This window comes from Phallusia mammillata, chromosome 2 (genome assembly GCF_965637545.1).
Source record: "Phallusia mammillata chromosome 2, kaPhaMamm4.hap1.1, whole genome shotgun sequence".
Classification (NCBI taxonomy): Eukaryota; Metazoa; Chordata; class Ascidiacea; order Phlebobranchia; family Ascidiidae; genus Phallusia; species Phallusia mammillata.
Window position 1 is genome coordinate 14,173,392 of NC_137253.1, and position 14,838 is coordinate 14,188,229.

The 14,838-nt window shown below is 37.9% G+C and overlaps 3 protein-coding genes across 4 annotated transcripts; 2 read left to right on the forward strand and 1 right to left on the reverse strand.

Annotated features, from left to right (window-relative positions):
* Positions 1-344: 344 nt before the first annotated feature.
* Positions 345-4,190, reverse strand: LOC145213487 (adenosine receptor A1-like). Of its 2 annotated transcripts, none has more exons than XM_080081779.1 (6): positions 3,233-4,190; positions 2,447-2,737; positions 1,808-1,959; positions 1,362-1,533; positions 1,168-1,270; positions 345-1,034 (listed from the first exon to the last, which is right to left on the reverse strand). In XM_080081779.1, exons 1-6 carry the CDS (start codon positions 3,687-3,689, stop codon positions 860-862), a joined length of 1,350 nt encoding a protein of 449 aa, XP_079937905.1. In that variant the 5' UTR covers positions 3,690-4,190; the 3' UTR covers positions 345-859. The 2 variants fall into 2 exon arrangements, with proteins under 2 accessions (XP_079937905.1, XP_079937904.1); XM_080081778.1 differs by having other exon boundaries at positions 2,447-2,749.
* A 1,933-nt stretch (positions 4,191-6,123) lies between these two features.
* On the forward strand, positions 6,124-9,998 carry LOC145213483 (uncharacterized). Its single transcript, XM_080081773.1, has 6 exons — positions 6,124-7,240; positions 7,373-7,663; positions 8,123-8,271; positions 8,588-8,744; positions 8,950-9,052; positions 9,465-9,998. The coding sequence occupies exons 1-6, from the start codon at positions 6,148-6,150 to the stop codon at positions 9,625-9,627; spliced, it is 1,956 nt and encodes a 651-aa protein (XP_079937899.1). The 5' UTR covers positions 6,124-6,147; the 3' UTR covers positions 9,628-9,998.
* A 573-nt stretch (positions 9,999-10,571) lies between these two features.
* LOC145213484 (uncharacterized) lies at positions 10,572-14,510 on the forward strand. The gene is made up of 6 exons (XM_080081774.1): positions 10,572-11,767; positions 11,969-12,259; positions 12,507-12,655; positions 12,901-13,057; positions 13,653-13,755; positions 14,066-14,510. The coding sequence occupies exons 1-6, from the start codon at positions 10,729-10,731 to the stop codon at positions 14,226-14,228; spliced, it is 1,902 nt and encodes a 633-aa protein (XP_079937900.1). The 5' UTR covers positions 10,572-10,728; the 3' UTR covers positions 14,229-14,510.
* The last annotated feature ends 328 nt before the right edge of the window (positions 14,511-14,838 follow it).

Here is a 14,838-nt window from a genome sequence, read left to right on the forward strand (position 1 = left end):
TTGAAGAGGTAGTTTATGCTTCATAGTATGTTATAGTTCTATGAAAGTACCGATACTGGTGGTAATGTGATAATGCAGGAACGTGAGCAGCAAAAATGCAAGAAACTAAATTTGAAAAAGTTGTAACTAACATTTTGTTACCAACTTTAGACTATCACATTTGTAGGTTTGGCTATTTTGGTGGACAGTAAAAACAACAATCTCATCAAATTTAGTTGTGGTGCTTTAGTGTTATTTTAGTAAGAAGTGGTACGCGTGACAGTACAGAGCGTCCACGTGGTACGAGATCATAAAAAGGTTGGGAACCCCTAGTCTAGGCGCTATACAAACTGACCACGCAAAAACGACGTTAATTACACACGTGTTTTTCGCACGAAGTGGATGGCACCAAAGACAAGAAATAGTCTGTAATTAGTAAACATAGAATACTGCAGTTGATGGTTGCCTAGCAAAATAGAAATCAATGGCACCGTACAAAAATGGAAGTATGCTCTCAGGTAATGCGTAAAAAACGTTTGTAACACATAATATACGAAGTAAGCAGAATAGTTAATGGCAGAGGCAAACACAAAATATTTTGGTAGCGTATTTTACCCCTGTTTGTTGAATAATGTTGAATTAAAAAAATATATGCTGCTAATACTGGTCACTTTTATAACGACTAAATATTACCTGACTTACTCGCAATTTCATTATAACCCAATCAAAAAACTAGATTACAAAAAGATGGCGTCACGAAACCAAAAAAATGTCTAATGACCTCTTTGGGGAGTAAATACCCAAAGGTTAAGAACCACTGCGATTTTAGAAGCCCCTTTATGTGATTTGTTTACATTTTTACACAACTGTTCTTAAACGACTAGGTGGAAGAAGTTTTAGCGTTTTTTCGGTGTCTGCTTTTGCTTTGTAAAGAAACGGACAATGCTGGATTTAAAACATCTGAAGTTTTTCCGCATGTAAGGGAATTTAACAGCTGCTTCAAACTCGAACGAAATTCTTCATCTCGTACGCTGTATACAAGAACGTTCACAAAGCTGCGAGGAAAACAACGAAATAGGCATGGAAAAATAGTTTATAAACAGCGTCAGTGTTTTTAAATTTCAACATATCGACAAAGTATTTTTATTTGACGTCAACCGTGAACGTTTGTTTTGTGTTTTGATTTACCTGTTGGACATGCTGAGGTAGACACAGATAAGATAGGGAAGGGAAATATTGTTGCAATCCAAGTACTTGACGTAGGAAAGAATAGCAACTACCACGATGGGAACTGCAATGTATAATAGCTTTAAACTGCTAGGTTTGTTTGTATGTTAATGTGTATCTTAATTTGTACTTAATTTATGAAACGTTTTTCTTACTTAAGGTTATTGTAAATCCGAGCTGCATAACAGCCACTGTTTTAAAAATGTAAAACTCTTTTCTCAAATTATTTCCCGGTCGCAAGTCGCTGCCTGTAGATGATCTTCGTAACGCCGTGCCTTTGCGCAATTCATACCAACCATGCGACAAAGTTGCAACAGAGATGCCAATCTAAAAAAATCAAAAACGTTTGTACACCTCAAACTTCAAAGCTTCACACAAACATAAGGGACTCAGAATGGTAGTTAAATAGTAAGTTAAAATATGTTGTTCAACTTCCAAAACACACGTGAGGCTATCATAAGAATTAAGTATCAAATACAACAACGATACACATATGTACTAATTCATAGTGTACAGTTAACAAGGTGTTCCAATTTCACTACAATTCTTGACCACGTACACTTTGTTTCAACTCATAAACAGCATAAAAATTGAAACTAACCATTAACAGGTAGGGCAGGACCGTGGTCACAAGCACAAGGATACCGGCAACGATTCGCGGCCACTGGTTTGGCTCTGGAGCGTCCACCACAGCAATTGAGAATATGAACGCTGTATGGTAGTAGGTAAACACCAAAGCGTTGGGAAACCAAACTGAAATACAGACAGTCATAATGCTTTTGAACTTTTGGTTGACAGAAAGTTTTGGCTAAAAATCGTTTGATTTGTCAGATACGTTGTTGGTCACAGAAGATTTTTGTCCATGGCAGAAGTGATTTCATATTATGACACTTAGTACTAATAAGATACCTACGCAATGTATCCTTAATGATGGCCTAATTGACCACTATCACGTGGTTTCGATGTCAAGAGAAAATGCAGCACAAACATGGCCCAATTTTCCATGACATTACAGTAATCGAATTACATTCAAAAAGGCCTTTTAGCTTACTTACATATGTCAAGTATGTACAAGAAATCAAACAGTTCAACAAAAATTTGCAGTTATTATGTTTCTTTGTTTGCCATCTACCCACTTTCTGGTCAACCGTTACTGTATTGGCAACTAAGTGCTTCAGGTCACTAATGGTTTAATCCGGTCCTGACCTATGGAGTTAAATGTATCGCAATCTTTACTTACGAGGCACGGTTGTCGTGGCAAATGAGCAGATCCACACACACGCTAGACTGGCCCAAAGTCGTCCTGATTTTTGCAGCATATAACGAAACGGCCACCTGATGGCGTAAAGGCGCTGGAGGGCGAGGAGCACCAGGTGGTAGAGGGAGGCAGTAAAACTAACCAAGTAAAATATTCCGCCAATAGTCGCTTGTGTGGAGCCATGTAATTTCAGTTGGCGTTGCTCGATTACGTTAGCCGTTGAGTTGATCATCCATGAGAAATTAAAGATGGTCACGAACAAGATTTGGATTCCTGTACACAAAACTAAATAGGAAGAAAGGTTTCATTCTTAACATGCTGGTCCACATTAAACTAATACACCAAAGAGATAAGTTTTATTAGATGTTTCGCCATGCATCTTTTAAAATCGGCCGTCAATGAAAAGGGAACAAGCTGTTGGCAAACATAAATCTGCACCGATTAGAAGGACGTGGAAGTGGCAATGGCTTTGCGGACAGATAACGGTTGGACGACAAGGCTTACAGTAGGTTGCCATGCAGACCGAAACGCTAGATGCAGTGGGTACCTTTTCTTTTTTCTCAGTGCAGTTTCGAGTACATGATGCAGTTTAAACCAATGTACTAACGTTGATATTTGTACTCTACAATGTTTATGAAACGTTGCATTCCTACTTCTGGCTTAATGCAACTCGACATAGCATTTAAACTTGGATAAGCTATAACGTCGGTTTGACTATGCAAATTTTGCAAAATAAAACGGTATATAAGATAAGATATATTTTAATACCTGTAAGTAAATCAGCAACCGCCAGAGAACACTTGATACGGTAACAAAATTTGGGTTTCGTCGTCTTCAAGGCGCTATAAATTACCAATAAGTTGCCGGATACAATCAGAAGACCCAACAAAACGGCAACCATTGCAAAGAAGCCCGCTCCTACCATGCTACATTGTGCACAATCTCGTAACGCAGTAGCATCGCACTCCGTTCTGGCAGCTTGAGTACAAAATCCTGGAAAACCACAAATGCTGAAATCTTGTGTTTCAGTGCTGAGGCGTTGAGGAAGTCTTAAATTCACAGTTGTTGAAACGTTTGATGCTAGTTTCTGATCAGATTTGTTTCCGATCAGTGTGTGTACTCCCGGCAAATCTCTTGTGTCTGCCGATAAAGACGGACTAGTTGTGCTCGTTTCTTGAAAATGAACAAACACAAATTGCCGAACAGTATCCGGATTCCTTGACATCGTTGGAAATGCTTTTTTTCCGATCTTGAAAACTGTAGTAATGCTCACTTTAAAACATTGTATGATCCAATATGTTTTTTTCCTCTTTTACTAAACTACAACTAGCAACCAAACACGATTACCCTGTTTTGAGTCTTTTTCAGGCAGAACAAACTATCTCTACAGTAAACGTGTCCAACTCCGTTTAAAAAGTTTGCATGTAAATCAGTCTTGCCACAGTTTAGGTAAAAGGTGACAAAAAAAGATCTTGTTTCTGTCTAATTTTCGTCCGGTACGCTTGAGGCCCAACCACAATATACGGAACAATGCCTAAGGCTACGTTAACATTCCTCTCAAAAACAAAACCCAGCATCAAGATAATGCGCAGTGTCGCCAACGCATTTCGAAGATGACTGAAACTAATGCAGTTGGTTTCTTTTTGGTTATGGTAAGCTGGATTTTAAAGTATCTAGCAACAGCTTAAAGCTGTCATAGTAAATTGGGAATACGCTGGCACAAAAAAAAGAACACTTTTAAAAGATTAAATGAAGATTAGTTACTCAGGAGCGTACTCAATTGAAACCCTTTTTTCAACGACATGCAAAATTATTAATTAAATCGTGCAAAATGATATAAAGACATACTCCAAGCCCTATGGGCATTGTTTCATCTACGCGAAAAAACGTCGCTGGCTGCTGACTTCTCCGAAGCCTCACGCACCGACTTAGTGATGGTTTCTCCTTCGTCGGGTGTCGGATGAAAACAATGCCCATAGCATAATATTGTGCTTTCGCAGCAATTATCAATTAGTGTCATCAGCATATGTATTCTTTTTCTTAGAAATGTCATGAAAAGTTAGTCTACACTGGAAGGAATAATCCCGTTTGTTTCCATAATTTTGAGTTCCTGTTCGTTAAAATATTACTCATACTCAAGATAATAACTTAGATGGTCATTTTCCATGATCTGTTCAAATTATTTTTATACATCACTCTTCACGACGTGTTTGGCGTTGTTGATGTATTGTTGGCATTCGACACATTTATCCGCCTGTCTGCAACCATTTCTAAAATTCGGACTAGTATTCTGTAAAGCAGTGATCAATGTGTCTTGATCTTAAGCAATTTATTCTGTTTATGGCGAGATTGGTTAAATTGTCATCTAATTGGTGCTTTGTAGTCTGTTGGTTGGCATACAAGTAGACGTAGCCTGTGGCCGACATCTTCCAAGCCTCGGGCTCCTCGATTATTTGGTTATGTGATTGCCTCATTTCAAAACCGAAAATCTTATGAAATGTTTTGAAGCCGATTGTGATTACCTACCCAGAGTACACTAGGTGGTTGATGCAATACCTATTGTTTATTGTGCTTTCGTTCAATTTAAATTTACGTTGTCTATGTTTTAATATGAGATTGTTCGGGAAAATAGTGGTGTGTTTTAGGACATACGCATGGTTGCAACAAAGTGGTCTGACCATGAAAATAACGATCATTACGATAACAGCTAATGGTGTTTTCGTTTTTTAGCCAATTACGTTTAGAGTCCGCGGGTCAATAGGTGACTGTGTGTGTCCGTTACATGTTAATTGAGAGGTTGCCAGCCGATTTGCAAAAGTAGTTAAAAAAGGAAGTTAGTCAGTAAACAGCAACTGTCAGTGTCGATAGACATCGGAACACGAAATAATTAAAACTTAGACAACTCAGTTATTAGCGGTTGCAGAGTTGTAACCATGCCTAAATTCTCGACTCTAACCCGGTTCGAACCCGATTTAAGAGTTAAATCCAAATTAGATTTAAAGGTTGTTGGAAGGGTGGCAAAAAATGATGCTGAGTGTTAAGTCAGGCCCGAATCAAACCCGTTTTATTAAACCTCAAGCCCGAACTCGACCCGAAAAGCCCGGCCTGACTTACAGCTGTGAGCGACAAACGTTTAGTCATTCTCATTTGCCGTTTCTCCCTCACAAGTATGATTACTGATGACTAAACGGGAATCTCAATGAGCTATCATGTGATAAGAGAATGCGACTTGGGTACGAAAACGTCGAAACTTGGGATTAGAGAAGGAATCTATTGAACTTGTTCTGTGCCCGCTTGCTTTTTTAGGTCTAGCAGCTTTAAGGAGCAAAGTGAATATATGGGGTCAAGAAAAGAATATTCAGAAATAATCAGAATGTTACTTAGGATAAAGGCGTAAAAAGACTCTTTAGGTTCAATTTATTGTTTTAAAACTCGCTTGCATAGATTGAAAAGTTAGAAGTTGTCGGTTGCAGCATTCAGAGATAAATAAATACAGTAACTTTGTGGCTATTTTAGTATAGAATGTAGAGTTATACTTACGCGAGCTTTTCCGTACGTTATAGGGTTGAACCAGCTGTAGTTGGGTGTGATGCTCTTCGTCTTGTTTGACTAAGGCAAATTAATATATTGTGTCATTTTATTTGTAAAGATTTAGAAAATAAAAGTGTCATACAGAAGTGACTATGTCCGGGGAAAGTAGCATGAAAACCGTCTTGGAAACTGTGACAATATCTGACATTTTATTGCCAACTGCAACCTCAGAAGATTTGGTAAATTTAACAAGTTCTTCAATTATTGATTCGGAACTTCCATTAACAATTCATGAAGTAACATACGTTCAACCCGAAACTCACAAGTTCATATTTCCAGTCGTAGCCAAGGCACATCCAGTGCCAAGAACATTTTCAGATGATTTTTTAACTACCTCGTCTTCTGGATCTGGGTTTACACTAAGCTATACTCACGACAAATTGCTTTCTGGATCTGGACTTCCTCAATACCTTTTACAAACTAGACATGGAATAGATTTTGAACCCCCACCAGAAGACTTTCAAGCGATACCGTTTTCAGGATCAGGATCCGGTTCAGAGGATCTAGTCTTAAGTGAAACACTAAGTGTTCCCATGGAAACGAGTTTCCATTTTCAACAAATTTTCCATTTTCAACAACCTCAAACTGCACAGTTTGAAACGGATTCATTTATGCCTTCCCACGTAATACAAGACCGCCAACCAATGCTGGCACCCGTTCAGTTTCCTTTCCAACCTATTCAGTCATTCAGTACGGAATCATTTGAGGCCCTTTCTCCTTCATTCATTGGAGAGAATGAGTTATTGTTTCAACTTCCAGTCCAAGAACCGTCGCCCATAGATTTAACCCCTTACTTGCATCGCATCAATGCTAGTGAACTGCTGCATAGTTACGGTGGAGAACTTGTTAATGATAACACAACATTAGGACAATTTCCAACCGCTTTCTACGATCCAACTACCAACACCTTGGGTTCAACTTTAAGAAACGCGTCTAGGCTTTGCGGATTTCCAGCATTTTGTTCTGTTGAAGCACATAAAACATGTGCAGGAACGGTTTTATCAAATTGTGATGAGTGCAGTATGTCCGGAGCAGCCTTGTTTGCTTCAGTCGCAATTTTTCTGGGAGTTCTAATATTGCTGGGAAACGCAATTGTGATTCGGAGTGCGTTGACAAAAAACAAGAAAGACAAAGATTTCTTTTCTAAAATCAAATGTTCTTTGGCATTGGCAGATATGCTTACTGGTAAGTAAAGTTTGCTTGTTCTCCGCTCAATACCCATTGCCTAAAACAAATACTATTGACAGAAGTATAACAAGAAAAGACTAAAAAAGTTTAAAATTAGCACTATTCCATTCATGTTCTAATTTTTCCAAGGTATTGAAATCTTGTGCGTGATCATGTACAACTTTAGCTGGGCGGTCAATTCAACAGCGAAAGAGATTGATCATCGACAGTTGCAGTTAAGGGGATCCACCCAGGCCGTCGTAGGTGGAATATTTTATTTGCTTGGGTTCACGTCATCTCTCTATCATCTCGTCTTGCTTGGCGGACAACGCTTGTACGCTATCTGGCGGCCAGTTAAATACAAGCTTCAGCCCACAAGGGTTGTCTACATAGGACTTGCTGCTGTCTGGGCGTTCGCTTTGGTTACAGCAACAATTCCACGTAAGCAATTAAATGAAAACAAAAATCAAGGTTTTCAAATTACATGGACATTTTTTTATTTTTTACAGTACCTTTCGATATAGATTGTCAATAGTAACTAATTTTTCGTTTACTGCCTTGTAATGATATACTAACTTACCTTAATTTTTTTAACGTTCTTTGCTCACACCTTACCAGAAGCAACAAAATCATAACGTTTTCTGATAGATGTATAAAATATGCTAAAAAGAGGGGCAGACTATCAGGATCAGTGTTACCTTGTATTTACGAAACAGAAATATTCATTTCGTCTACTTAGAAGGCATCGTCAGTTTCCGTCTTTTTCTTATAAGTTATGTTTGTTTGATAGATAATAATCTTTCTTTCTACAATTAACTGACAATGTGACAATTAAAACAAGGTTCCAAATAAGATGGCGCTTGCCTTTACTGAAACTGAGTTGCATGTATTTCTTTACAGTTTGGATTCCTGACGTTTTTACATTTTCCTACATTCACACAAATTTTATTTATTACGTCGCTATTTCCGATATCGAACCAACACCTAAACGATTTGCCGAAGCAATGGCGATTCCTGTAGTTACAATCCTTGTTCCTTTTATTTTTATGGTAAGTGGCAAGAATCTCCTATTGTCCTATTATAAAAATAGTTCACCAAGTATGCGTGATAAGTGTCGGTATTTATACCGGCTTTGTTTTGTTTTTCTTCTTACACAGTGACTTTCCTTTTCTCTTTAAGAGCCTATCTTAAGCACGGTTCAAACTCATTTGAAACCCTGCACGGCCGATGAGAAAATGGATTGTCCAAACGAATTCTTTTTTATTTATCTTTTTGTTTATTAATCTCTCCGGCTTTTTTGTTCTACATCAAGCTCATGTCCCTATGGGTGACATTATTAATTCAAGTTGAACTTTGGTGTCACAGACTTTTTTCACCGGAGTCACCGCTTTTCTTGCAAAAGGTAGAATTCGCCAAAGTCGCCGCTTGCAAGGAAATCAGGGAAGGCTAAGGAACAACAACACTGAAACCGATCTTTTCAAAACTGTCGCGTGCATGCAAATTGGATTTACAGTCACATTGAGTGAGTATAAACAAATCACAAAGCCACAATGGATAAGATTAAAGTAGACAGTATTTCACCAATGAAAACGATCTGTTGTTCTATACGGAATTTGTTTTTGTGGCCCTTTTCGATCCAATCTGTTTCCTTCAGGCACAAATTGTATCAGAGTGAAACGATAATCAGGTTTATATTAATTAACTGAATTTTGGTACTTTTTCTCTAGTTCCAGTGCTGGTTGCGACTTTACTGTCCTACACTGATAGATTGACTTGTGATAATGTTTCCCTACCTTATCTCATCTGCTTTTATATAAGCATGTCCAACAGGTAACATTTTGTTGTCCAAAAAAAAATATATTTACCAAACCGTGTGGTTGAGTTGTAATAATGATGAATATATCCCATGTTTACGTTGTCCGCCTAAAAGTAAGCAAAATGGCATGCATTAAAATAAATTGCCATAATTTAAATATAATTGAACGAGTAAACAAACAAGATAACTTGAACCGAAAGATTCTCACTTTTACGTGGCGTCGCAGTTACACTTGCGTCGCCTTTACGGTCTAATTTTTGAAATTCGTTTACCCCGAAGCTGTTTATTTTTAAATCAGCATTGCTACGTTCAACGAATGTCGTTAAAACTGATCTATTGTGTTTTGGATAAATTTTTGATTGTGTCCACATTTCTAAACAACTGTGGAAAATCATTCCTAAACATTGTTGTAATTTGTTGTTTTAGCTTAGTCAATGTTGTGGTCTACAGTGCAAGGGACGCGGGATTTCGATCCACTCTCCGCGAAATGTTTTGCATCAAATTGCGGTTATCATCAAAATCAAGCAGAACGCAAACTACCAGGGTGTGTCGTCAGAAAGAAAGTGGAAAAACAACTTTACCAGTATAACTTACCCAAGCAAAAATGCCTTGATGGATTGATTTTGATCGTGAGTTTGTGTCATGGCCGTCAAGAGCAAATTGACTTCAGAGAGTTCTCACTGTATTATTGTCTGGTTCTACGTTTATATTGCTATTTTGTCGTTGTTGTTTCAGCAGCGTACGGCTCATTCCAACTCGCAGAATTCCTTTTCTAATTGCAAGACATCGACACAGCGCAAATTTCTCTTTTAACATTTTGTGCTTTATATCCCCTTTATATTCCGATTTTGCCAAAATAATGTTACATAGTTTAATCCGCTACTAGCGGGCTTAAATTCAGACTAACGTAATATGTGTATTTTTTAATTCTACAATATTCTGCATAAAAATTTGAACTTATACTGGCTGTGAAGTCTCCATTTAAATTTGTAAACTTTAAAGGGCAATAAGCAGTGTGTGACCAGATCGAAAAGCAATAGTATCTCACATTTCCCATATTTCAATCTGTTTCCTGTGCGGTTGTTTCAAAAGCAGTTTTGACAAGTCAAAGCCTGTTTGTCGGCACACTAGTAAATGTTGGTCGATATACCAGCAGTAATATTAGCTTACAGCGAACTAATTCCGAGCCTCGGGCTTTTTACCTGGGTTGCTTAAGCGGTTGACTTATTGCCAAACGGGCACGTTCAGAAATAGTAAGGTCTACAAACAACAGAGCTTTTCAGACATTGCGCAAAACAGCACGTGCGAAATGGTCGACTTTCAAAACTAACATAGTTGACATTTTGTTCCACAATGTCTATTATTGAGTGTCGTTTAAAACGTAGTTTGTCATACAGCAAAAAATATCAGTCGTTTCGTAGCATTTAAAAGATAGATAATTATCTAATCGATTATAATTGTTTACCGACCGAACTTGTGGCTGTTAGTTAGTCAGATAGTTGACAAATGTACTTCCTTAATCGACAGCAACGGGCGATCTCGATTAGCGTCAACATGATGTAGTTTTATAGGAGAGGTTTTTTTTAACCAATAGCACGATGATAGTTTGGGAATCCCATTGTGCCAACGTATCACAATTTTGCATCTCATTAGGTAAAGTAATTTGAAGTGCTGTTCCACTAAAACGATTATGTCCGGAAAAAGTGGTATTGAAGCAGATGGAGGAAATTTCTCATCATTGGACGCAACAAGAACCTCAAAAACGTTGCTCAGTTCAACACTTTCTACAAACAATAAATTGGATCTTTTACCCATAATTCATGATATCACACTTCCCCAAACAAAAACGTATGGAAATCCATATCAAGCACCACCGGTTATGGGCTCTGAACCACCTAAGGAATATATGCAAACTAATAGGTTTTCTGGTTCATCAAATAATCAAGATGATTTTGCTGCAACTTCGTTTTCCGGTTCTGGATTTTCCGGTTTTGGGTTTTCCGGATCTGGGTCTGGTCATTCTTCAGAGATCATTCAAACAAGCAGCTTTTCGGGATCTGGAAAATCACCAGACACATTAACATGGATACCTCATTTTGAATCAGCATCTGGTTCTGGATTTATTTCATATAGCGAAAACTATGTTCCGTTTCCAACATGGACGTACGTTTATATTAAACGTACTACACCAAAACGACTTCAAAACGTCATACAAGACCGGAAGCCAATTTTACCCACTATGTTGTATTATCGTCCAAAGTTATTGGCGCGACTACCTTCAAAAGTACTTCACTTTTCGCCGCAAGAATCAGTGCCTATATATTTAGACCCGGACTTGGGCAACACCACCGCTACTGATATTCATGACAACAATTTTAATGAGCTCGACAATGTTAACACAAGTTTAGCAAAAATTTTAACCCCTTCTTATAATCCAACTGGAACCATGATACTGGATTCGACTTTAAAGAACTCGTCCGAGCTTTGCGGATTTCCAGGATTTTGTTATGTTGAAGCACAGAAAACATGTGCAGGAACGCTTTTATCGCATTGTGATGAGTGTAGTATGGCCGGAGCAGCTTTGTTTGCTTTAGTCGCAATTATCCTGGGAGTTCTAATATTGCTAGGAAACGCAATTGTGATTCGAAGTGCGTTAAAAACAAGCAAGAAAGGAAAAGATTTCTTTTCCAAGATTAAATGCTCTTTGGCATTGGCAGATATGCTTACTGGTGAGTACTCCTAAGTAATGGTTTTTTTATTTCGCTTTATATCCAATACATAAAACATTACTAAAAGTAGTGTAGTTCATCACGCAAAATATAGACAAACATTGGTTTTCAAATTTGGACCATTGTACAGACGGGCAGCACTATTGATGCACCAAATTTGCTGCTTTGTAAACAACAGATCATATCTATTTAATTTTTAAGGCATCGAGATCTTGTGCGTGGCCATGTATAACTTTAGCTGGACGATCAATTCAACAGCGAAAGAGATTGATCATCGGCAGTTGCAGTTCAGGGGATCCACCAGGGCCGTTGTCGGTGGAATTTTTTATTTGCTTGGGTTCACGTCATCTCTCTATCATCTCGTGTTTCTTGGCGGACAACGCTTGTACGCCATCTGGCGGCCAGTTAAATACAAGCTTCAGCCCACAAGGGTTGTCTACATAGGACTTGCTGCTGTCTGGGCTTTCGCATTGGGTATAGCAACCATACCGCGTAAGTGTTTCACTGTCAAAAGAGTTTGAAACTGGTTTTGCGCTATTCATAGTTTTGAAAGAGAAAGTACGTACTTTTATTATATTGTTCGGCAATAAGCCAACCTTATTTTAAATGTCTTTACATTGAATTAGTAGTGACCGCTATTTCTTTTCGATTTAGCTGTTTCCGGCTTGATGAAAAAGTTTTCCGGCAAACGCCATTTTTGGCAACTAAACCAAACTAAACTAAACTTTTTTCTTTGCAGTTTGGATTCCCGACGTTTTCACATTCTCTTATATTCACACAATTTTTCTCTTTGCGGTCGCCATTTCCGACATCCAACCAACACCTAAAAGATTTGCCGAAGCAATGGCAATCCCTGTGGTAACAATCCTTGCTCCGTTTATTTTTATGGTAAGTCTTTCTTTCTTGTATCATTATCTTATCATGCATGATGCACATGTGTTTACGGAGACCATTAGAAACTGAAATGCTTCAAATAGTCGAAAAATTTCACTAAAAAAATTAATAGATTGAAGTGCTTTACTTAGTACTTAGTACACAAAGGCTACATAAACATAGATCAGTCGTAAATACCTAACACTTGAGTTAAAAACGCCTATTTCACAAGAACGAAGAAAAGTACTCTTGCGTTTCAGACTATTCTGACTGGATTCACAGCCGTTCTTGCAAAAAGACAAATTCGAAAAAGACGCAATCTTCAAGAAAATCTTGGAAGGTTACAGAACAGCAACGCTGAAATGAATCTTTTCAGAACTGTCGCGTACATGCAGATCGGATTTACAGTCACATTAGGTGAGCGAAAACTAGAGAAACTGGTGTAGTACCTCAAGACATAAGACGAAAGAAATCAAAAATGCCATTTATAACAAAATACGAGTGGCACTGCACTGCTAGATTATTTAAGATTAAACGCAATTCAGTAAACCAATTTAGTGATATTAGGGGTGTTTGTAGGAGTATCATCAATCTAATGCAGGGGTTCCCAACCTTTTTACGATCTATTACCACTTGGACGCTCTGTACTGCCCCGCGTACCGAACTTGATCGAGTCATATTTTCGTCAGAAGAAGAATATTGGCCTACTAAAATAACACTAAAGCACCACAACTAAATTTAATGAGATTTTTGTTTACTGTCCACCAATTAGTCGATGCGCGGTGCAAATTTGCTAACAGCGCTTCGAAAGTCATTTCCGGGCGCACCTATAGTTTTTGGTACTCCCGTATCACCTGAAAAACATTTGCGTATCACTGATGGTACGCGTTCCACAGGTTGGGAACCCCTGAACTAATAAAAGGGTAAATATGAGTGTTTTTTCTTGTGATAAAATGTGCATATAGTCATCAGATTTGTGCTATTTTAATGAAATATGCTACATACATTGCAGTTCCGGTGCTGGTTCCGACTGTGCTGAGCTACACCTATGGATTGACTTGTGATAACGTCTCTCTGCCATTCCTTATTTGCTTTTACATGAGCATGTCCAACAGGTAACGATAACCTAATGTGTAACCTAAACAACCTTTATTAAAAACCTGTGCAATATTCTAAAATGAATTAACATTACTATGATCTTGTTTGCTTATATGATGTTGATATGGTTCACTTTATCCATGTAATGCAAGAAACAAAAATAGCTTAACAAAAGTTTAAGATGAGTCGAAGCTAATTGAATTTGATAGGTTTTTAAACTCCAATCAGGGTTTTATGATGTGTCTGAAATTGCCACACAGTAATAGAAGGAACTTTGGTTCTGAAACCAAACCCTAGTTTCTAAAAATGTTTTTTTTTTCTTCTTAGTTTGGTTAACGTGGTGGTCTACAGTGTAAGGGATGCGGGTTTTCGATCTACTATTCGCGAAATGTTTTGTTTCAAATTGCGGTTGCCATCACGATCGACCAAGTCGCAAACTACCAGACTCACTCACCAGAAGGAAAGTGAAAGACCAACTTCACCAGTTTAAACATTACCCAACATAAGTTCTCATGAAACATTTCTTTTGTTTTGTTACGCATTTTGACAGGGTATATATTGTACTTTTACTCGCTTTTTTTTGTGACCTTCGACGACACTTTGATTTAGGGTAGTTGTTCACTACCTGGTGTTAACGGTACCCCCATGGTCTGTGGAGCCTTCAGGAATACGTGAACGCGAAAACTGTGAAATATTGTGAAACGTCTGAATGGGGTGAAATACACGTATAGGGTTCAACAGATGTAATGCTTATAGAAAGGGTCAGTAACTATTCTAAAAGGCTAAGAAATCCTGATTTAGAGCGAGTATTTGTTGTTTTACTGTTGTCAACTTACATTTTGATAAATGTTGTTTATTGAGTCGACAACACTAAAAACACGGATTCTTAACACCTAAAATGTCGTTTTATAACACGCTAGAGTACGATAAATTGAATGAATCAAAAACACAATTGCAGCTCAGTTGGTATGAAGCCAGCCTGGATTCGCACGTAACAAACCTTTTACTCTCGTAAGCAAGAAGCAAAAAAACAAAAATAAATGTCAAACCTTGCACCAATGTAGTGCTGCACATCTCCATTGATGTACAAATTTGATATT